This window comes from Equus caballus, chromosome 5 (assembly GCF_041296265.1).
Source record: "Equus caballus isolate H_3958 breed thoroughbred chromosome 5, TB-T2T, whole genome shotgun sequence".
In the NCBI taxonomy this organism is placed as follows: domain Eukaryota; kingdom Metazoa; phylum Chordata; class Mammalia; order Perissodactyla; family Equidae; genus Equus; species Equus caballus.
In genome coordinates, this window is record NC_091688.1 from 23,828,784 (window position 1) to 23,853,205 (window position 24,422).

At 35.1% G+C, this 24,422-nt stretch overlaps 1 protein-coding gene across 1 annotated transcript in view; it reads left to right on the forward strand.

Annotated features, from left to right (window-relative positions):
- INTS7 (integrator complex subunit 7) overlaps positions 1–24,422 on the forward strand; it is a 90,904-nt gene that overhangs the window by 19,623 nt on the left and 46,859 nt on the right. Inside the window, exons 5-7 of the mRNA XM_001489352.7 lie at positions 5,931–5,977; positions 9,338–9,537; positions 10,015–10,137. Coding sequence (XP_001489402.1) covers positions 5,931–5,977; positions 9,338–9,537; positions 10,015–10,137 — 370 coding nt within the window. The remainder of the gene's footprint in view (positions 1–5,930; positions 5,978–9,337; positions 9,538–10,014; positions 10,138–24,422) is intronic.

Below are 24,422 nucleotides of genomic sequence, written 5' to 3' on the forward strand. Positions count from 1 at the left end.
TGATATGGTTTTATTACTGTGTTTGACTTGCTTGCTTACTGTCTCTAAAAATGTATAGTATCCCCTTTATTGACTGATATCAAAAGTAGTGTTACTTTCTGGAGGACATTTTGGTAATATGTATTTTGTAAATATGTGCATCCCTTTGACCTAGAAAATCCACTTCCCAGAATTTATCCTACGGAATTAGCAATGTGTACTGATATTTATTTGTAAAAATGCTAGTTGTAATGTTATAATAAAAAAATTAGTAGCAACCTAAATTCCAATCAATGTGCTTAGATAAATATGATCATACAATGAAATACTATATCAGTTTTTAGCAGATATATTTTAGAAATATGTTTGGAAATAGGTTACATAATATCTTATATGAATTACAGATTTAAAAAAACAAGTATTTTGGGGCCAGCCCAGTGGCACAGCAGTTAAGTTTGCACGTTCTACTTCGGTGGCCCGGGGTTCACCAGTTTGGATCCTGGGTGTGGACCTATGCACCACTTGTCAAGCCATGCTGTGGCAGGCGTCCCACATATAAAGTAGAGGAAGATGGGTACAGATGTTAGCTGAGGGCCAGTCTTCCTCAGCAAAAAGAAGGATTGGCGACAGATGCCAGCTCAGGGCTAATCTTCCTCAAAAAAATAAATAAATAAAATAAAAAACCAAATATTTGTATTTATGGAATAGAAAAAAGACTAGAAGGATACATTTCAAAATATTGTGTCTGGGTGGTAAGATATCATCTTATTTTTGTTTTCTTTTTTTATAAATTTCCGTATATCCTGCCAGGAGCCTGTTTTGGTATTATAATCAGATGAATAATAAATGTTATTTTTTTAATAAAAAGTAGCATTTCCATTAAGAACCTCTGCTAAATTTGGATAAAACTTGAAATAGTTAATCATCACCTGTCTTTCTTCGTATTTTAATTAAATGCATATTCATCTCTTCAGCTGCTCTTAACAGACTTTCAGAATTCCAGGATTACTCGTTGGAAAAGGAGAGTAGAGAATAAAAAGCATATAATCTTTAACTTACTGCTCAAAATTAGTAGATGTGGCAGTAATTAAGATAAATATCTGAATAAATACAATTGCTATTTGTGCTTTTAAAAATTGGCATTTTTTTCTTATTGAGAATTATTGGTATTGAAAGAACTTTTTAAAAATTACTTTTATTGGATAGGAGTTATACCTAGTGAATGTTTATCATCTGATTACCAATGTCCAGGTATCAGTACTTTATAATCTGTCAGATTAAATATGTACTTCCAGTAGCTACAAAAATAGTTTTCTAGATTTAGATGATAAATTTATATTTTGGTGATTAGATTCTATTTATGAGAATCATTTTTGGTTGAGTTTTTCTCGTTATCAGAATCTAAATTTATCAGTTATGGAATTTCTCATCTGTCTTGGAAAAGATTAAGACGAAGTAACATAGAAATCTCATGATTCTTCATTTATAAAATTCATGACCAATAAACATTTGAATTAACAGTTTATGTTGAAGCGGTTTTTAACATACCAGGCTTCAATATGATATAATTTGAGATATTTAAAAATACCAAGTTAATGTAATAGGAAAGCCTGAAGGAGCTATCTAAATGTATCAGTGTGAAATTAACGAAATATATCTTTTTTGAAATTAGCATTTACCTCTTTCTGCAGCAATGATGAGCTGGCTTGGGATCAGATATCTCAACCAATACTGATGGATTTTTGTCTTACTATCTCTATTTATCAATTTTAGATCTTAAGCAAATTAGAGATAACTGGCCAAATAAGAGCTTGAGAATTTATTTAATCCCTTTTCCCCATCTACTGCCATAACCACATCTAACTTGTTCTAAAAAAGGTTAAAATTTATATTTTTAAAGAGCTAGTCTCTGGGTCACAAAGCAGGAGTTGCAAACTCAGGTGCCTTCAGGGACCAGGGAAGCATTGTCAGTGAGAGAGGCGTCCTCTAGTGGCGGCTGTGGTGAACTGCCGTCTAAAGAGTGTCTGCCCCTTGACGCCAGCCAGTTGTGACAGTGCAAAAATGAATGCCCAGTGTTGTCAGATTTGATTTTTGTTTTTGGTGGGGGGAGTAGCTAGAAAATCAGGTTATTCTGTTTGGTCTCACCATATGATACTATATATTCTTAACATACATTCTTAATGTTGACATTCAGAATTTTTAAAAATATTATTAGATTAAAAAAAAAAGAAAACTTCAGACTTCTGATTTTCAGTTTATTGGCCCTAAAGGCCTGTAACATTTTAAAATTTTGACTTGTTATAAAAGTTGTTATATAGTTAATGAAGAAATACTTATTGAATATCCATCATGTCCGGACACTGTTCTAAGCACCAGGAATAGAGGTGGAAAAGATTAAGGCCCTATTGTTACGTAGACAAAACAGTTTCAGATGCTTGTTAATGTTACGAAAAAATGAAACAATTTTGTGATTAAAAAAATAACGCAGTTTTGTCCTTGTGTTAATGACCTAAGTGAGCTGCTTTAGATAGGGTGATCAGGGAAGGCCTCCCTGAAGTGGTGACATTCAAGCTGAAACAATGATGAAGAAGAGGCAGCAGTCTAGAGGAAGATTATTCCAAGCAGAAAGAATAACAAGTACAAGAGTGCCCTGAAAAGTGAACAAGTCATCTATATGTACCTCGTATACCTCTTGCCTTATACTTGAAAGACGTTTGAAACTTACTTTTTCCTCTTGAAGGTGAAGCTGATATCTTAGAGTAGTAGTTTTCAAACTATTTGGTATCAGAATCCCTTTATACTCTTCAAGCATTATTGAGGTCCTCAAAGAGCCTTTTTTGTTTATGTGGATTATAGCTATTGATATTTAGTATATTAGAAATTAAGATGGCTTAATTTTAAAAATATTTATTAATTCATTTTTAAAATAACAAATTCCTAATACATTAACATAAAAATATCTTTATGAAAGTAATTATTTTCCAAAACAACTTGGTGAGAAGAGAGGCATTGTTTTACATTTTTGCAAATCTCTTAAATGTCTGGCTAGATTCTCACATCTGTTTCTGCATTCAGCCATTTCTGTTGCAATGCTATTTTGGTTAATGAAGAAAAACCAACCTCTCATAGCTATATAATTGGAAAAGGGAGGAGTATTTTTAAAGGCTTCTTAGGTAATTATGAATATTTTTCTTTGATGCTATGCCGTAACTAGGCAAATGGTTTCTAAATAGTTAATTGCAGTGTGGACTCTAAAACCATATCAATGAACTTGTACTATGTTGCATTGAAATCCATTGGAATCTCTTATCCGTGTGTGGTTTTATAACTTAGGCATTAGTCTTTTGGAAAATACTGGTTCACTGTTACGCAGGTCTTCCAAGTGTTGACCCATTTCATTGTATAATATCAAAGAATCACATTTGTTACTATCACCACTGATCTCATCAAGAAAGTCTTTAAACATTAAGCTGTCAAGCTCATGGTGACAGGTAAAGTTTTTTGAAATTCTAATTTTTGCTTAGAAGCTCAGATTGGCAGAAAATTTTCCCAGTTATTTTTCTTAAAGTTACAAGCTTACTTTATTCATCTTTGGAGAAAATGTCTGCCAGATAGCCGCATCTGAATAACCATGGAGTTTCATGAAAAAATCACTAGGTCGTCTGATAATTCAGATGATTGCATGGTGCTTTCCCTGGAGACAACCACTCTGTACTTAATGTGCGCTTTCCATTTTGTCAGAAAATGTTAAAAAGACAATTACTCAAGGGTTGAAATTTAATATCATTAGTAATTTTCGCTGTTTTATCAGGGACATTTGTAAGTACAACTGGCTTGCTTTCTTTTTTAATGTGAGTGCGCAGTGGTGAAGAATACAGTGACTGCTGGTACAGTTCTTGCTAAGGTGCCAGCAGTGTTACTCACTGTTTGGCACCAGAGATGAAGATATCAACACCGTTGTTCCAGGACAAACCAAGAGATTAAAAAATGTTACTCACTTTGAAAATTTCAGCGCAAATAGTTTTTGTTGCCTAGACATCACGTAAAAGATGATGTTCTCTGGTTAGGTGGTGCTGATACCAGACAATTACAGGCAAAAGAGCACATGCAGCCTTGTCTGTAGATTTGTCCATTTGTAAGGCAGAAATAAAATTCTGCAGGTGACCTATAACTCAGTCTTCATCTTGGCAGCTAAATCTTTTATTTGATGAGTTACTCTAATGTTGAAAAGCGGCAGTGCCTTGATTTCTTTTACTGACTTTTCATTCAACAGGTATTCATCATTGTCAGCTGCACAGGTCTCAACTGTTATGGACTCTCCTCTGGCCAGTGCATTACGATAGCTTATCCTCTTATTATTTCTAGTTTAAAAAGCTGTAGTAAACAATTTTTTGCTTTTAAAGAGCACATCACATCTACCTTCAAAATAGTCTCTTTTTTTTAATTCTAATTTATTAGTCTCAAAATGAAACTGCAGCTAAACTGGTAGTATAATACTTTTTGAAATGTTTTGTTTTATAAGGCACAATAAGCTAAATTATTAACATCTGTAAAGTGGAGGGATAGCTTTAGCTGTATTTTTTTGTTTTTCTTATTTACAATTTTGCCATTTTTTTAGAATAGACTCCTCCCTTCCTTGAGTTAGAAAACTCTGTGCTATGTCAATTTCATCTTTTTCAGCATCTTTAGACCTACACAGTACAGCTGTGGGTTGAGAAAATGAATCTTCTAATCTCTTTTTCAAACCAATGATTCGTTCTTAAGTATAAGAAAAATACTTTGCAAATAAACTTTATTTTATTTTGGAATAAAGTATTGTTAAATACTAAAATAGAAACAATTTTAGATAAAATTTTAGAAAAATCTTTCAAAATTTTATTGCAAAGCACGACAAAGTATGCTTCCTGATGTGTTTCTGCATAAGCACAAGGAAAACCGCCAGATTTCAAAACGTTGATGTATTGGATGGTAATGAGGTTACAAAGGTTATAATAGGTACAGTCAAAGATAGTAAGAGCACAGGAGAAGAAATGAGAACAAACTGAGTTAATCTCAGAAAACATTTATACAGTAAACCTACTATCTTAGAAAATTCTAGAAAACACAAGAATACACAATCACACGTTCCATTAGCTGTCAAGAGATCATTTATCGTGTAGCCTGTGGAAAACTCCACTTGTGAGAGAATGAAATTGAAAATGGCAAATGATATCTTAATGGCAGGAAATGTTTTATGTAGACATCCATTGAACTGCAGAGGGGAAGTATTTCATGTCTTATGTATCATTTATTGTGGCTAAATGAGCCAAGTTTGATAATATTATCTGTATTATCTTTCCTTACATATTGTATAATATTTTTCACAAATATTCATGTTATTATTAACTTTTGCAACATTCAGTGGTATTTCTGTTGCAACAGAATCAAGTGCAGCACATTGGAAAATACTTTACACATATATAATATAAAAAAACATGGCTGACTTTAAGTAGTTTGGCTTTTAGTAAGATTTTACTCTTATTTCCTGCTGCATTTCTGCTACTTCATACTTGCTCTGTTTTTCTAAAATTCAGAATATTCACAATATGTTTTCTTGATTATTTAACCAACTGTTAATTAAAAATATATCCTAAACCAATGTAGATTGAGATGGTGACCTTGAATCTTTCAGACAATGTCACTCAGTGATGCCAGTGGCAACAGCACTCGTAAACCAGAGCACCTTTCCTTGATACCACATGAGAACAGTGTTGGTGTAAGCCCATTGCTGGTGGGAATTTGGGCAATTGCATTTCTTACCCCACCCTTGGCACCTGGCTGCTGGAATATTAGTTACAATTTGGAGTATTGTGTTTCTCCTGTGCTGATTGTGTTCTGTTTCAAGTCCTTAGAAAACTTAAGCAAATTTAATTTTTCTGTTTTAAAGTTTTTGCTGTTCTCTCTTTCCAAAGGGATTTTGCTGTAGGAATCTGTAACAAAATCAGTGAAATGATTCAAGGTATGTATGCTTCATTTAGTATTGTGAAGTTACCTAATGGGATTTATATTAATAATAGCTGCTAACATTTATTAAGTACTTATTATGTGCTGGTTGCCATTCATTCATTTATTCATTCATTATTAAGCATCTTGCAAATGCCAGAAGTGTTCTAGGTGCTTAGGATACAGTAGAGAACAAAACAAAGTCCTTGCCCTCGTGTAACCTGCATTCTGGTGGCTGAAGAAGGGGAGTGGCAACAGACGAATAAAAATATGACCTATCAGGTGCTATGGAGGAAAAGCGAGGTAAGAGCATAGTCAGTCCCTGGATTAGATGGCAGGGTGGAAGGGGAGACTTTTCTTTTTATGTATGTTGATCAAGCAAGGCTTCTAATGAAGTGATGTTTGAGTTAGAAAGGCAGATGTTTAGGGGAAGAACATTCTGGTCTGTAGCTCTCTCTCCAGTATTCTGTTGTCCCTCCGTTGTCTTCTACTTGCAAATAAAATCATAGCCAAATTTCTTACTGTAGCATACAAGGCCCTGGTTTCCTAAATCTCGTCTTCCATACTATGCTTTACATTATTAACCCCATTTACCCTCATAATATTCATAAAAGGGAGTTCTGGGGCTACTGCATTGCACAACTCTGGAGACCACTACTTTCTTTGTATTTTTCCAAATGGCATGTCTTTGAATTGTGCAACTTGGCAGGCCTGGAGAGGTAATCCTGTTATGTCTGTTTTACAGAAAAGGAAGTGGAGCCACAATAAAATCTCAGTTGAAGACCAAGATATAGGGGTTGAGCTTTGTCCTGTTCCCTTTTATTCCTTTGTCTTTTTTCCCCACCACTAGGAAAGGGCTCTCCTGCAGAAAGCTCTCATTAGAAGGAAGCATCACTCATTCATTGAGCAGGTTTTTACTCAATGCCTGCTGTATCAAATAAGATCTCAGTGGAAAACAGATGTCACACTTGAATTAAGATAATCCAAGGAGGATTTAATGAAGAAACCATTTACAAAAGTGTGGGCAGGGTAAACTCTAAGAGATAATGTAGTCCTGCACCCTTTTAGTATGCAGGGGAAGAGTGGTACTAGAAACCTGGAGTCATGTCAGGAGGGCCACTTTGGAAAACTGACCTTCAGTGTGATGTGACCTGATGTGACCCTGCAGAGGGGGAACCAGGGAATAAATACTTTGATCTCATTCTTCTTCCCATCTCCTGCTGGGGCTCTCCACCAGCTAAATCTGAACAGAGGGCACATAGTAGGAGTTGATGTCAGCTATACAGGTGATCCTTCTAAATAGGTAATATTAGCTATACAGGTGAATGTATCCTACAGGTGATGCATTGAGGTTAATCTTCATAGAATAGGAGAGCCTCCTAGGGTGCTGGAGTATTCTATATATCGAGGTGATGGTTATATGGGTATATTCATATATAGAAATCCATTAATATACACAGTTAAGGTCCATTATTGTTACTTAAGTTTTAGCTGTAAGAAAATTAAAGCAAAAGAACAGGAATTAGGAAGTTGAAAGAGATGGAGAGAAAAGCACAGGAATGGGAGTAGGGGCAAGGTGGGGGAAGATTGGAGCCCAAGAAACAAAAGAGGCAGGGGAGTTTTAGGAATAAAATATCCTTACATTTAATTTTAAGCTTGTGTTACTCCAAAGTTAGAATCTCTGAATCTCCCTAAACCTTCAGTAAAAATGTCTGTACACACAAAGAATCCTTCTGACTACTGGGTTGATTGAGAATAGACTTGCAGAGAAGGGGGTTGGGGGGTATGTGAGACAGGAGTCTGCCATGAGGAAAGGCCTAAGTAGGGAGAAAATTTAGGAGACTTTTGTAATTATCCAGTCAAGAGATGGTCATGGAAATGGACCAGTGTGGTAGCAATGGAATTGGAAAGACATAGTCACATTTGGGTTATATTTTGAAGATAAAACTAACAAGATTTGCTAATAAGTTTGAATGTAGGATGTGAGGAAATAAGGGAATCAAGAAAGACTCCAAGGTCTGAGGAGTTGTAATGATGAAGTTATCAGAGACTGAAATGGGAAAAGTTTTGAAGAAACAATTTCATGGTGAAGATGAGAAGTTCTCTTTGGGCTCTATTAAGTATGAAATGCTTCTGAGACCTCCCAGTGGAGATAACCAGGAGGTAATGGGATATATAAATCTGAAGTTCAGAGGGCACGGGGGAGGAGTGGGAAGCAGTCTTTTAGCATATAGCTGATAATGGAAGCCATGGGATTACATCAGCTCACTCAGGGAAAGTACATTGGGTGAGAAGAGCGTTTATTACTAACCCCAAGGAATACCAGAAATTGAAGTATGGATAAAAGAGGAGACTACAAAGAATGAGAAGGAGCAGTCAGAGAAAGGACAAAAACCAAGAAGAGTATGAAAAGACAGAAGCCACTGAGAGAGAGTTTCAAAGACAGAATGGTCTGCAGTGTCCAAATGTATTTGGTACCTTAAGCATCAAAATGATAATAACGTAAGCGTGATATGACACTGCAGAGAGAAAACCAGGGAGTAGATGCTCTGACCTCATTTTTCTCCCTCTTCATCTCCTGGGGCTCTGTGCTTTGACCAAACCCAAATAGAGGCCAACTAGCAAGGGAGTTTGTTGATGTAAGCCACCGCTGGAAGTTGAAATGCTGTCGTATATTCACACTAACAGTTATTTCACAATGGGAAAACCAGTGATCTGCAGAGTATAAATTAGCTTTTGGCATATATGCTGTACCTTATGATTGACAGTTTTTTGTACTCTATCACCACAAAGCCATGCTGTGGAAGAAAAGAGTTTTTTGGTCTGTTTAGTTCTGATGTTGACAGGAAAAGATGCATTGGAGTTAATCCTCACAGGGATTCCTGCTGTGTATGCAGTAAAGAAAGGCATTGCTATACCAAAGTTCAGAGAGCTTCGGAAGCACTCCACACACAGTCTGTTCACGTCCTGATCTTGACTTAATGTTGAAGGAAATAATTAAAATTGCAAATATAATCAAATTGTAGCCATTGAATGTATGAGCATCTGTGTATATGTATTTCTTTTTGGTATGCTATGAGAAGACATAGGCAGCAAATATGACTTTACCTTCTCTTGTGCCTTTTGAAGGCATTTTCTGCTATCAGCATGTAATTTTATAATTACTGAAAAATTAATGTTATGATAAATACTTCTGGAAAAAAACTATTGAACTTATTGATTAGCTTTACTATAGTTATCTTTAATATTATGAACATACTATTAGCATACTATTTGTTTTTAAATGGTCATTTTGCTAATTGAATCATACCTTTTAAATCTGGAATACTATAAAGGGTGATGATGAGAGGTCTCTAAGAATTACTTTTGTATCTAGGTTTAGCCACACCAGTAGACTTGAAGCTGAAGTTGATCCCCATCCTACAGCACATGCACCATGATGCGATTCTGGCGTCCAGTGCTCGTCAGCTTTTGCAACAGCTAGTCACGTCCTATCCTTCCACCAAAATGGTGATTGTTTCTTTGCACACTTTTACTCTACTTGCAGCTTCATCTTTGGTTGATACACCTAAGCAGGTAATTTCAATTTTCTTTAAACTGCCTTTTCTTCAGTAAACTTGCGTATTATGTGCTAAAAAATAAGTAAGCCATGAATTTTGATAATACTAAAGTCTCTTTCTCTGATAAAGATCAGTTTAATTTCCCTTTGCTTGTTTTTTCCTTCTCTATATTCATAGTACTAATTCTTAGGAGCCTTTGAGGGAAATGAGGTGGGGTTAGGGGTACATAGCAGAGCATGGAGTTAGCAGTAAAGGCAAGAAGGGATTGAATGTTAAAGGCCAGGCCCTGTGCTGGAACCTTACAAGTTAGGTGATAGTATGTTTTTATACATGAGGAGAAAGAGATCCAAACATGGGCACATAGCTGATAAATGACAGGGCTGCAATTTGAAACGAGCCCTGTCTCAAATCTGAAAGTTTCACTAAACCACACTGCATCGCTAATGATAATTTCAGTGACAGTGTTGTTCATGGAGTGACATTTCCTTTATAGATTCAGCTTCTATTGCAGTATTTGAAGAATGACCCCAGAAAAGCAGTAAAGAGACTTGCTATTCAAGATCTGAAATTACTTGCCAATAAAACACCACATACTTGGAATAGGGAAAACATTCAGGTATGTAGAACTTTGAACATTAATATTTTATATAGAAAAATAATACAACATTGTAGTAGAGTAAATTGTTTTGCTTTATATTTTTATATCATCTTTGTCATCTTCTAAGTGTTTGAAAATGAAAAATTTCTAAGAGCATTGTTGATATTTGTGGCAGAAATTATTTTATAAGTGGCAAAGTACATAAAACTTCTATGGTTTAAGTTTTTGTCTTAGTGAATTAGACTTGTCTCTCAATATCTTATTAATTTTCCCATAGCAGCACTAAGGCTAATTGAGAAACCCAGTTAAATTGTTTATTTTATTCCTGTCTCCTTTACTCAATTTAGGAAGAACAGTTTTGATGCTATGATTTATTAGGAGGAAGGTGCTGGATGGGTAACTTGACAAAGTATCTTTCTCCTTTTCACAGAGAGGGAAAGCCATTTTTAAGTTTTCTTTTGTAAATGCAAGAGCAGATCTCATCCATCTCTCGACTTTTAATGTGACATCTTTTATAGCATTTCTGAGGTTAAATTAATGTTTTACGTTTATTTTTTTCTCAAGATGGAACCCTATTTGTTTACCCATTACTGATAACAGATGTACCATTTTCTAAAAAAATGCTATTTAAGGTGAAATGGAAAATTAGAATTCAACCTTTATTTTCATGGCTTTTATTATCTCTTGGTATCATCATAGCTACAATGTAACAGAAACCTTTCAATTTCAGATTAGTGCAAGTAAGCTGCTGTGTTTGTTTTTTGTTTGTTTGCATTCTAAAGTTTCAATATATTACGATTGATAGTCACAAATATCCCATGAGATAAGGGTGGTTATTAGTATTTGCATTTAGTAGATGAGCAAATTAGCGGTCAGAGAGACTTAATATGCTTAAGAGAGCTTTTTAAGAGGACTTAATTAAGAACTTAATTAGGAGATCTCTGTCCTCTAGTGCTTTTTCTTCTAAACAATATTGTCTTTCCAAGAAGAGAATGTGCTCAGTCACTTTAGGGAACCTAACCCAGTAAGAGCACTGTATTGTTTCTTCTCATTTGTTTCTTATTGTGAGAGAGATCACACATACAGAAAAGTACGTAAAATGTATATTTAATAGTTTAAATAATAATTGTAGGTGAAAATCCATGTAGCCACCATCTGACTAGAAATGGAACACTGCCAGATCACAGAGCCCTGCCCCCTTCCCTCACGTAGTCCTCCCTGATCAGAACCTTAAAACCTACCCAAAGGAAACCACTATTGACTTCTGTGATAATTATTTCTTCATTCTTTATAGTTTTATCTATATATGCCTCCCTAAAAAATATTTAGTTTTATTCTTTTGCTGAATGTTATACTTGTGAGGCTCATCCATATGGTTGCATATTTTCCCCTTTAATTGTTATGTATTCCATTATGTGGATAGACCACAGTTTATTTGCTATTGATGAGTTATTTCCATCATGGGGCTCTTGCAAACAATGCTGCTTTGAACATTCTTCTATTTGTCTCCTGTTGCACATGTGCAAAGAGTTTCTTTAGAGTGTATACCTGAGAGTGAAATTGCTGACTTATAGAATATGTATATCTTCAGCTTTACCAGATAATGTTGAACTGTTTTCCAAAGTGATTGAACCAGTTTACATCCCTAACGGCAGTGTAGGAGAGTGCCCATTGATCCACATCCTTGTCAACATGTGGAACTATCAGACTTGTACATTTTTACCAGTTTAGAAGTTGTAATTTTAATTTGTAATTTCTTGGTTACCCAAGAAGTTGAACATCTTTTTATTATTAACCATTTGGATTTCCTCTTTTGTGACATGGCTATTCAAGTCTCTTGCTTATTTTTCTGTTGATTTGTAGTCATTCTTTATATGTTCTGGATACCCATACTTTATTCCTCCTTGGTAATTCACTGTACAGTTCGGAAGCAGCTGGTCAAGTTCCACTTAAAAAAAAAATTGGTAGTTTGATCAGGATTGCCTTTAATAGAAAGATCAATTTGTAAGAAATTGGTCTTTACAATGTTAAGTCTCCTAATGCGTGAACGTGTTATATCATTACGTTCTCTTTAATGTATCTTTTGCGTAAGTCTATTTTGTCTAATATTAATATAGCTAGTTCAGCTTTCTCCCAGATGTATTTACATGGTAGGTTGTTTGCCATCGTTTTACTCCCAGTCTTTGTATTTCAGATATGTGTTATGTTAATTCTGCTACTAAGACCTTGGAACACACTTTAACTCCATTTACATCCCTCCAAACTGTTATGTATTGTTGTCATGTGTCTTAATTCTGTCTTTTCCTCTCAGTTTTATTATTGTTTTATGAACTCAGTGATCATTTGGACCTTCCACTGTCTTTGCTCTTCTTGCATCTCAGGCTTTCTCTCTGGAATACTTTTCCTTGTGCCTTTGGAAAGTCCTTTAGTGATTGTCTGTGTGGTGAAGTTCCCAATATTTTTGTTTGCCTGAAAGTGTCTTCATTTTACCCTCAATCTTGAAAGCTGCTTTCTCTGCTGGTAGAATACCAAGGCATAGAGGATATGATTCTATTGTCTACTCCTTTCTGTTATTACTGCTGAGAAGTAGAAGTACTCTTATACGCTTTTCTCTTTAATTAGGTGTTCTGCATTTTCACTATGTAATGTCTGGTTATGGATTTCTTCTACTTAAATTATCTAGGTTATTGATTTTCTTGAATCATAAGATTGGTGTCTTTCAATAGTTCTGGAAAATCGTCAGCCATAATTCCTTCAGATATTGCCAGTCTCTCTCTCCTTTCCTTCTGGATCTCTCGTTAAACATATGTTAGCCCTTTTATTAATCCCTTATGTTACTTATCTTTTTATTTTCCATCTCTTTATCTATTTGTGCTGTGTTCTGGATAATTTCTCCTGATATATGTTTTAGTTCAATAATTATCTCTCCAGCTAACTGAAGTTTTTTCAGATCTGTTTCTGCTATTTCTATTGATTCTCTAATGTAGTACCCTTTTTCCTTGTATACTTGGCTGTTTTTTACCTTGAGCTACTCATTTTCCTTGGAAAGGTATGTGTGGGAATTCTTTAAGGCCCAGAATGGTCCACACAGAAATCAAAATATAGTGATGTACACTTGAAATTTATATAATGTTACAAGCCAATGTTGCCTAAGTAAAATAAAATTAAAAAGCCCCGAATGAAAGTGCATTCCTCTAGAGAAGATTTGCATTTGCTTTTGTTAGGTAGAGAGTTCAGATAGTGATAAATGCTATGATCAGGAAAGAGGATTAATGAGTGTGGGAGATGGAGGTCGCAATTTTAAATAGGGTGGTCAGGGGAGCCCTCACTAAGAAGTTGACATTTAAGCAAGGACCTACAGGAGGGAACACCAACTTCATGGGCCTCTGAAGGAGGAGCGTTACCAGCAGAGACCAGCAAGAAAGAGCCTGAGGCGAGAGCATTCATGAGTGTGAGGTCAATCTGACTCTAGATAAGGGGAGACGAGTAGGAGATACTGTTAGACAGATGGTTGGATGGGGAGCAGATCATTCAGACCCTTGAGTCCTTTGTAAGGACTTTTGTTTTTTACTCTGCATGACATGGATTGCCATTGGAAGATTTCAAGCAGAGGACATTATCTTTTTTTTTTAATTGAAATATATTTGACGTATAACATTGTGTAAACTTAAGGTGTACAACATGTTAATTTGATACATTGATATATTGATATATTGTAATATGATTGCCATTGTAGCAATAATTAGCACCGCTATCAAGTTATGTAATTATCATTTCTTTTTGCTGGTTAGTATAATCAAGTTCCAGTCTCTTAGCAAGTTTGATAATTATAATACAATGTTGTTGTCTGTGTTCACTATACTGTGCGTTAGATTGCTGGAACTCATTTACTACTTGTTGCAAGTTTGTACCCTTAGGCAACATCTGTGCTATCTCCGATCCCTACCCCCAAGTCAGACAGAGAAAGACAAATATTGTATGGTATCACTTATACATGGAATCTGAAAAGGCCATGCTCAAAAACAGAAAGTAAAATGGTGGTTACCAGGAGATAGGGGTTAGGAGGCAGAGGACATAACCTAAGTCTAAAGGTCTCTCTCTGGTTTAGCTATGTTGAGACTGGATTGAAGAGGCTCAAGGAAAGGAGAAGGGAGAATATTTAGGAGGTGATTATCAATAATCCAGTTAGGAAATACTATGGTTACCTGAAACGGGGCGTTGTGGGGGTAGCAGTGAGAAGTGGTAATATTCTGGGTATATTTTAAAGGCAAAACTGATGGGTTACTGGCAGGCTATATAAAGAGTATAAAAGAAAGAAAGGATGACGCTAAGGTTTTTGGCTTCAACAGATTGACTTGGAATGAGTAAGACCCTGGGAGGCTTATTTCTTGAAGAGAAGATCAGGAGTTCAGTTCTGAGTATATAAAGTTTATGGTGTCATACATCCAAATGGCGATGTCAAGGGCATATGAGTCTGGAGTTTAGTGAATACATCTAGCTGAAGTTAGAAATATGAGAGTCATCAGTTTATGGGTGGTGTTTAAAGCCATGAGACTGGATGAGTCATCTAGAGGGAGAATATGGATTAGAGATTTAGGGAGTGATGAAATGAGAAAGAACCAGCAAAGGAGCCTGATAAGAAGCAGCCAGTGAGAGAGGAGATAAGTCAGGATAGTATTGTTTTATAGGAAGAAGGCTGTGATCAACTGTGTGAGATGCAGCACTGTATTCTCCAAGATGATTACTGATAATTCACCTTTGCATTTAGCAGTATGAAGTCATCAGTGACCTTAATGAGAGTGATTTTATTGGAGTATTGTGGGTAAAAGAGTGATTGGAGAAAACAGGAGATATAGGAGACAGTGAATACAGACAATGTTTTTAAAGGAGTTCTGCTCTAAAGGGAGCGGAGAACTGAGATGGTACTGCTAAAGGGTATATTGTTTGTTTGCTGTTTGTTTTTTTTATCGTGGGAGGAGTACAGCACATTTTATATTGATGGAAATGACCCGATAGAGCAAAATTCGTGAATAAGTGAGACTAGAAGGGATCCAGTGTACAAGTGGATGCGCTCTATCTAGTTCACATAGGGACAGGAAGGAAGACAGAGTAGTACAATCAAGCATTGCTTCACAAGGGGAATACATTCTGCGAAATGCGTCTTCAGGCGATTTTGTTGTTGTGTGAACATTGTAGAGTATACTTGCACAAACCTAGACGGTATAGCCTACTACACTCTAGACTATATGGTACTAATCTTATGGGACCACTATCGTATGTGTTGTCCATTCTTGGCCAAAATATCATTATGCAGCGGAAGACTGTATATGGGCACTAATGTAGGTGGGTGGGTAGACATAGTATAAGAACTTGTAGAAAGTCTCTTGTGATTGTTTTTATTTTTTTAGTTAATTAAGAAACATCATAAGGTGTGAGTGAGAATGGAGGATGCAAAATGAAAGGTTTGAAGAAACAGAAATGCAAATAAACTGGGGAAATAAAGGATTGCCAGATAGTTAAGATATTTTGAGTGACACAATATGTGGTGTCTGGCATATACATAAAAATGCTTTTTTAAGAGTAGTTCTAAAAACCTATATTAAAGGTAAGATTATTCCAGTTTTCCTTCTTGTATACTTTAACAGACTGTGTTGTGGGGATTATGCTGTCTTAATAAAATGAATTGTGAGCTTTCTCTTTCTTTACTCTGGAGTAGTTAAGAGCTATGACAGAAATTTTCAATCTCCTGAAGGTATAGCTTAAAAAGTGCCGTAAGTCCATCTGAACCTGGAACTTTTTCCAGAGACAGTGTTTTGAGAATGTTTCCAATTACATTGTTATTGCCCTATGAAAGTTTTCTACCTCTTCTTAAGTCAGTTTTGATAATTTGTTTTCCATTTAATTCATTTTTCAGATTCATTAGTATCAATATGAAGAACACTTTATAATTTTTAGTGTCTCTGTATTTGTAATTTCATTTTATTCTTATTATTGCGTTTGTGTTTATATCCCCCTTTTCTGGATTAGACTTGCCAGAAACATGTCTGTCTTATCTTTTTCGAGAGTTTGGCTCATTTATTTTTATTCTTCTTGTTTAATAATGAAAGCACTTAAGGCTATCAGTTTTCGTCTTAGTGCAGATTGGCCATATTCCATAAATCATCTCTAGTGTTCTCATTGCTATTAATTTGAAATGTATTTTTTTAAAGTCAGATTTATTGTGATATGATGTATTTACAGAAGCCTTTCTAGGTATACAGTTCAATGAGTTTTGACAAATGTATATAGTTGTGTAACAACCACCACAATTGAGATATAGAACATTGTCATCACCCCAAAAACTTCCTTTAGGCCTGTCTGTAGTCTGTCCTTCTCCCACCACCTGACTGCCACCGATCTGATTTCTGTCCCTGTAATTTTCCTTTCCAGGATATAAATGGAATCATACAGTATGTAGCCTTTTGGGTACGGCTTCTTTTACTTAGCCTGATGCTTTTGATATTCATACATGTTGCATGAAGCAGTAGTTCACTCCTTTTTGTTGCTGAGTACGGTCCCAATGTATGGACACACCACCATTTGTTTATCCATTCACAAGTTGATGGACGTTTGGATTTTCCCTTTTTTTGGCTCTTATAAATAAAGCTGCTATGGTACAGGTCTTTGTAGGACATATCTTGGGTAAATAAATACCTAGGAGTGGAATTGCTGGGTTGTGTGGTAAGTGTGTTTAACCTTGTAAGAACCTGCCAAACTGTTTTCCATAATGGCTGTACCATTTTACATACCCACCAGCAATGTATGAGAGTTCTGGTTATGTATACTTGCAAGCGCTTTTTATTGTATGGTTTTGTAATTTTACATATTTTAATAGGTTTGTACTAGTATCTCATCATGGTTTTAGTTTGTGTTTCCCTACTGACTAATGATGTTGAGTATCTTATAGGCTTGTTATCCATATCTCTTCTTTGATGAGGGGCCTATTCTAATCTTTTACGTGTTTTTTAAGATTATCTTCTTGTTTTTGAGTTCTTATATATTCTGAATATGAATTCTTTATCAGATGTGTATTTTGCAAATATTTCCTGCCAGTATATGCCTTTAATACAGTATCTTTTGAAGAGCAGAAGTTTTTTATTTTGATGAAATCCAGTTTATCAATTTTTTTCATTTTTGGGTTGTGTTTTTTGTGTTTTCTCTAGGAAATCTTTACCTAACTCAAGGTCACAAAGATTTTCTCTTATGTTTTCTCCTAGAGATTTTAGAGTTTTAGGTTTTATGTTTAGCTCTCTGTGATCCATTTTGAGTTGACTGCTGCAAATGGTACAAGGTAGGAATCAAGGTGCATTTGGATAGCCAGATGTTCCAGCACCATTTGTTGAAAAGACTGTCCTTTCTCCATGGGATTGCCTTAGCATCTTTGTTGAAAATCGGTTGACCTTATCTATAGAGGTCTATTGCTGGATTCTATCCTGTTCCTTTGGTCTCTGTGTCTGTGCTTAAGTCAGTAGTACACTGTCTTGATTACTGTAGCTTTAAAGGAAGTCTTGGAATCAGGTAGTGTGACTCCTCTACCTTTGGATTTCTTCTTTGAAATTATTTTGGATATTCTAGCTCCTTTGCCTTTCCATATAAAATTTAGAATCAATTTGTCAATTTATTTCTTCCTTCCTTCCTTCCTTCCTTCCCTCCCTCCCCTCCCCTCCCCCCCTTCCTTCCCTTCCTTCCCTTTCTTTCTTTCTTTTCGGGAAGACTGGCCCCGAGCTAACATCTGTGCCTGTCTTCCTCTGTTTTATATGTGGGGCACCTGCCACAGCATGGCTTGATAAGCGGTGCTAGGTCTACGCCTGGAATCCGAACCAGCGAATCCCAGGCTGCCAAAGCAGAGCGCACAAACTTAACTGCTATGCCACCGGGCTGGCCCCTGAACTTATTAATTTCTGCAGAAAAGCCCACTAGGATTTTGACTGGTATTTGCATCTCTAGATCAATTTGAAGAGAATTGACATCTTAATAGTTTTGTTTTCTGATCCAGAACATGCTATAACTTTCCATTTATTGAACTCATCCTTCATTTCTCATCAGCAGTTTTTAGTTTTCACTATACAAATCTTGCACATATTCTGTAGACGTACCTATAAGTATTTTATGGTTTTTAGTGGTATCATAAAGTTTGTTTTTTCTTAAATTTCCGTGAGAGCAATTTTGATTTCCTCTTTGACCCTGGAATTAATTTAAATAATGTTTTCTCTTTATTCTTTTTTTCCAGTTTTATTGAAATATAATTGACATACATCAGTGTATAGGTTTAGGGTGTACAGCATGATGGTTTGAGTTAGATATATTATGAAATGATTACCACAGTAAGTTAAGTTAGCATCCATCATCTCCTATAGATAGAATAAAAAGATAAAGCAAAGAAAGAAAACAATTTTTTCCCTTATCGTGAGAACTCTTAGGATTTACTCTCTTAACTACTTTCATATATATCATAAGACACTATTAACTGTAATCATCATGTTGTACATTATATGCCTAGTAGTTACTTATATTATAACTAGAAGTTTCTGTTTTTGAACTGATTAGCTTTTTATATTTGTTGGTGGAATTTTTGTTGTTGCTAACCTTTCGTTATTAATTCTTAATTTTAAAGTTTCTTTGTGGCCCAGTATAGGATCACTTTTTGTAAATAGTTCATGGGATTTGAAAAGAAGGTATATTTTCTATATAATATATTCTATATAATTATATAGAAATATATTTCTATATTTTTATTTCTATTCTATATATTTTCTATTATTTCTATTATTCTATATATTTATATTTATTTATATATTTATCTATAATATATAGATAAATATATACAATATATGTTATGCATTATATATTATTATAATTAATATTATAATATCATTCAATATAAAGCTATATAGAATCTGCTTTATTAATGATATTACTCAAGTGTACTATATCTTAAATTAGTTTTTTCTCTTTGATCTGAGAAATTTTGATAACTCATTAGCTTCTCGTGCCAATTTATATATAACAATTTTAACTTAAAAATTTAACTTAATGCTACTTGTTCCACAGATAGAACTTTTATTAAAATTAGAGACTCCTCTCTCTCTTTTTTAAAGCTTTTTGCCTCAAATTCTTTATGTATTGTTAATATTACCACTTGTTTATTTTTCTTTGCATATATCGATCAGGTCTTTGCCAATTTTATGCTTGACCTTTCTCTGTCATTTAGGTTGATTCTTATCAAGAGCGTATGTATGGTTAAATTTATCTCTTTGGACTTAATCTAAATCTTTTTTAATAGTATAATATAACTTGTTTACATTTATTGATACAACTGAGGTTTTTTATTTACTTCTTCTGTCTTCTTTTATGCTGTTTATAATGCATTCTTTTTGTTTCCTTTGTTCTGTTACTTTCCTGTTATTTTGATCATTTTCTTTGTTCCTATATTCTCTAGTGAATTAAAAGATTTTAACATGCTAATTAAACATTATTTTTACTTTCCCTATCTCTGTATTCAATATATATTAATATAAGAACTTGTGTATCTCTTTTAAGAATGAAAAGTATGGTGGTTGAAATGTTGCAAATTTTAGCAGGCTTAAATTCTCTTTTTTCCTCCCCTTCATTCCCCTCCCTCCACACATCTTTTAAAATAATCTGGAATTTAATTACCAATCATCCTTTTTTATGCTATACAATTTCTTTTTCATAGTAAATTTTTTCATAGTATTTGCATTGAACTTTACAACCACATTAATGTTACTTAAATGTTAACTGTTTTGTGGATTTTACAGCTTACTAATGTTTCTTTATTATACCACATCTTCCCTTGAGTATTTATTCTGATTTATCTTTCCTATAGCTTTTTTCTTTGGTTATTTTTAATTGAAAATATATATTTTTTAATATTCGTCTCTCCCACAAAGAATTTTCTCCTACTGTGCCTGAAACCGGAGCATGTTGATTTTAATTAAATGGATGTGGTCAAATAATCGTTTTTTCAAAGCCTAGATATATTTTGAAAATATTGAAATAGAGCAGGGAGAAACAGTTCTAATGATTTAACCCTTAAAAGTAATAGTTTGTTGATTTCAAATTTGAATTTTCTTCTCAATTACCAAGAATAATTATTTTTTTCCTAGGGCTTCCTCCCTCCCTCTTTCCTTTCTGTCTTCTTTCCTTCCTCCCTCTCAGCCAGTCTTACCACTGCTGATTGATTTTTGAGTTTTGGTATTTCAAGTGCAAATTGTGTCCATTCCATTGCTACTTTTACTGGTGTGTTGGTAGGTATTATAATTTCCATGTGGAATCAAATATTCCAGGTTTAAAGGAAATGCTTTCATTCTGAATGTTTCAAAAACCTGAAGGAAGGAAAGGCCTAAATCAAGGCCCAAGTGTAGTGCGTTATTATTACGGTAGTCAAAAACAGACTTAATTTCATAGGAACAAAAATGTTTTTTCATGTGTTTATATTTTTCTTTGGAGTTTTTTATGCCTTGTGAAGATAAATATCTATTTTAGTTGGTGCTGATCTGTATTAATAGTGTATACTATTCTGATGTTATAGTCTTATCTAAAGAGGTTGATTTATGTAACCTCTGTGTTACAAAGCAAAAGATTATTTGTTCTGGATATTCTCAAAGACATAATTTTATTTTTGGCTTTCTCTCTCCTGTGAGTTCTGATTTGTACCTTACCTGATACTAGAAGGAATGACAACTTAAGCCTGAGAAGTCGTTCTTTTCATCTTTTTCCTTGTAGTTGGTACAATAAGATAGACAATTTAGAGTTGTTATGTCTCTGACAGAGTACTTTTAAACATAACACTTTTCTTTGCTTTAAAGATTATAAACTTTTTGCCATGTTCCTTTCTGGAACACTTCCCTGGTGGCCGGTCCCATTCTAGGGTGGAGGAGAAGCCCCTATTTAGGAACTGACCCAGAAAACAGTAATTCAGGACAGAGCCTCGGTTGAGCAGTGAGTTAAACCAGCATGGAGAGAGAAATTCAGAGCAAAGAGTCAGTGAAGAAGACGGTGGTGGGGAGTGAGATGGGGGCTCCATTTGAAGAGTCGGTTTTCTCCTTTTTTACTGATGTGAAAAATGGTTCTGGTACGAACAGGTTTGTAGTAGGTAATGTCCTTGAAACAGAAACTTGAACCAGAACCAGATTTCATCATGGAGATATGATTGATGTGCCATCTCTGGGGAAGTTCATGATGTGCTCTGTTAAGCTCACTAATTTTGAATTAACAAGCCTTTAAATCAGTGTGTGTTTACTGAGAGCATTTTAGGTACCCAAGACTGGGCTAAGTGACAGAAACTAGAAGATAACATAGTAAATAATTTTATCATAAGATTTTTCTAACATTTTGTTTAGTTTTTCAAATGGTAAAAATCTTCTTCCTTCTTTAAAATTGCTAATATCATTATCTTATATAAAATGTCTGGCTTTCCTTCTCGATTATTCCAAAACGTTAAATGTCTGTTATACACAGAGCACTCTATAGGGCATCATTTTGAATACATGTAAATACAGGACACAGTCCTTAACCTCTGGAGCTGTTTGGTTGACTATTTTATTCCTAAGTACAAGCTAATTAACAGTACAAGGCAGGACAGTTTAGGCAATAAAAAGTGGATAAATGAAAATGGCCTAGGTATTTGAATAAGTAACTAAAAACTATAATATTACCTAATCACAATCACTTTTTAAAAAATGCTTTCTTTTGAACTTCAAAAACATCTACATCTGCTTTTCCTTTTTTTTTTAAAGATTGGCACCTGAGCTAACAACTGTTGCCAATCTTTTTTTTTTTATTCTTGTCCCCAAAGCCCCCCAGTATATAGTTGTAGATTCGAGATGTGGGTGCCTCTGGCCGTGCTATGTGGGATGCCGCCTCAGTGTAGCTTGATGAGCAGTGCCATGTCCTCGCCCAGGATCCGAACCGGCGAAACCCTGGGCTGCTGAAGGGAGCGCAAACTTAACCACTCAGCCATGGGGCCGGCCCCTGCTTTTATTTCTTCATCCCCTACTTTTTATTTAACACACTTTCATTTAGATCTCTTTCCCTATCACTTTGCTTAGGTACTTAAAAGCTCACTAGTCTTCTTCTTAATACTAAATCCACAGGCTTTTTCTGCCTTTATCATCTTTTCTTTGAATATATTGGACACTCAACCTACGCTTTCTCTTGGCTTCTTTGGCACCTAACTATTCTCACTCATTCTTTCTACTGTCTAAAGGGTACCTTCTCTGTATTCTTCACTACCCCTTTTCCTCAGAGTTGAATCTTTGAGTTGAGTTGAGTCTAAGTGCTTCCTTCCATTTATTTTCTGCCGTTCTGATGGCTTCCCCTAACATCAGTATGTGCATTCTCCAGCAGTCTAGTCCTCTTACCTGACGTTCTGAATTGCTCTCCAGCATAGTAGCTTGTAGAGGTTGCAAAGTGCTTTGACTCTCAGTAGCTATTTAATCTTACAGAAATAGATGTCACCCCTGCTTATATATTATTTTAAATTTTTATTCATTTCTTTTAATGCCAGTAAATTCGTGTGTCACAAGCTACAAAAGGATATATAGTAAAATATTTCCCACTTGTGCTGCCATCCACTCAGCTTCTTTGCCCAACGGCAATCAATGTCTCATTTCTTGTATGTTTTTCCAGAGAGGTTCTGTTGAAAACAGCCATTCTGTATAAATCTTTACCCCATTTTACAAAGAAGTTGAGATTCAAAGATTTCAGTAATTGGCTTGGATCACAGAGATGGTAAGTGGCAGAGCCAGAATTCTAACGTGAGTCTTCCAATGAAAAATCTGCTGTATCTCAGATTCCAAATGCCTCGTGGATAGTTCTTCTTGGACTTCATACCTCTTCCTGTTTTCTATCCTTCTTCTGAAATTAGCTTATCCCCATAAATTCTCAGTCTTTGTAAATAGAATTAACATTGTCTAATCATCAGATTTGGAATTTTGTAATAATCATTGAATCCTTTTTGTTTGTTCCCTTCTATATAATCTCTTTCAAAACATCTCTCATATGCTACCCTCCATTCCTACAACCAAGCTCTAGTTCAAGCCGTCATCAATACCACTTGCCTGGATTGCTGCCGTAGGCTGTAGGTTGGCTCCTTAACTCAGCTCTTTGTTAACTTGTTCCATTTGCTATTGCCAGAATAATCTTCCCTAACAATTCAGGTGACGTTCCTCTCCAGTGGCTTCCTTTTTCCTTTCTCAAGTTAAATTACTCTGCCTAACTTTCAAGGCCCTCTATAGTCTGGCCTAATCTTTCCTATTCAGCGTTTCTCTCCTAGCGTTCATCACTTTTGGACATATCTCCTCTTAGGCCACAAATAAACACTCCATATTCTGGCCTAATTGCCGCAATTTTTATTTGCATCACCTAGACTGTCTTCCCTTCCTATCTTTCAAGGCCATTTCCATTTCTTCCATGATAATTTTTGCTGCTGCTGTTTTTGTTATTAACTAGGTCTTTCTTTCAATTGAAAAAGTATACGTAGACTTGATAGAAAATGCACCACGTTCAAAAGTGTACAATATGTGAAATAAAAGGCTGTCTTCCGTCTGTTCCCTCAGATCTCCTCTGCAGAGGTGATCACTGTTACTAGTTTCCTATGTCCCTTCCTGAATTTTTTCGTCCGTATGCAAGCATATGTATGTCCCGTCTTTTTTCTGTACAAATGAAAATATACTATATGCATGTTCTGAACCTTTTATCACTTAACAGTGGATCTTGGGGAACATCTCATATTAGAATACAGATCTACTGCATTCTTTCACTGGCTGTGTGGTCCTCCCTTTATATTCCCAGTCCCCCACTGATGGACATTAGAGTTGTTTCCAATACTTCTACTGTTACTATTTACATTGCTTCATTGACCGGTTTGTAAAAAAAAAAAAAAAATCACCTTTGTGAACATAAACTTCTAAAAGAGGAATTTTGAGGCTCAATGATACATACTTTAAAATTTTTATATTTAATGCTAATCACCCACCAATGAGTTTTACATTTTACCTTTCTATCAACAGTGTGTGAGCGCACCTATTTCCCCATGCTGTAAGTATTAAACTTCAGTCTTGGCCAATCTGATTAGTGAAAAGCAGCTCTTATTTTAATTTAAAATTTTCAAATTATGAGCGAGGCTTAACATATTTAAAAGCCATTTTTATAAAGTTTATCTGTGAACTACTGATTTTTCTATTGAGTTGTTTGCCTATTTATTAGTAAGAACTTTTCATAAATTAAGATTGTTGGGCTTT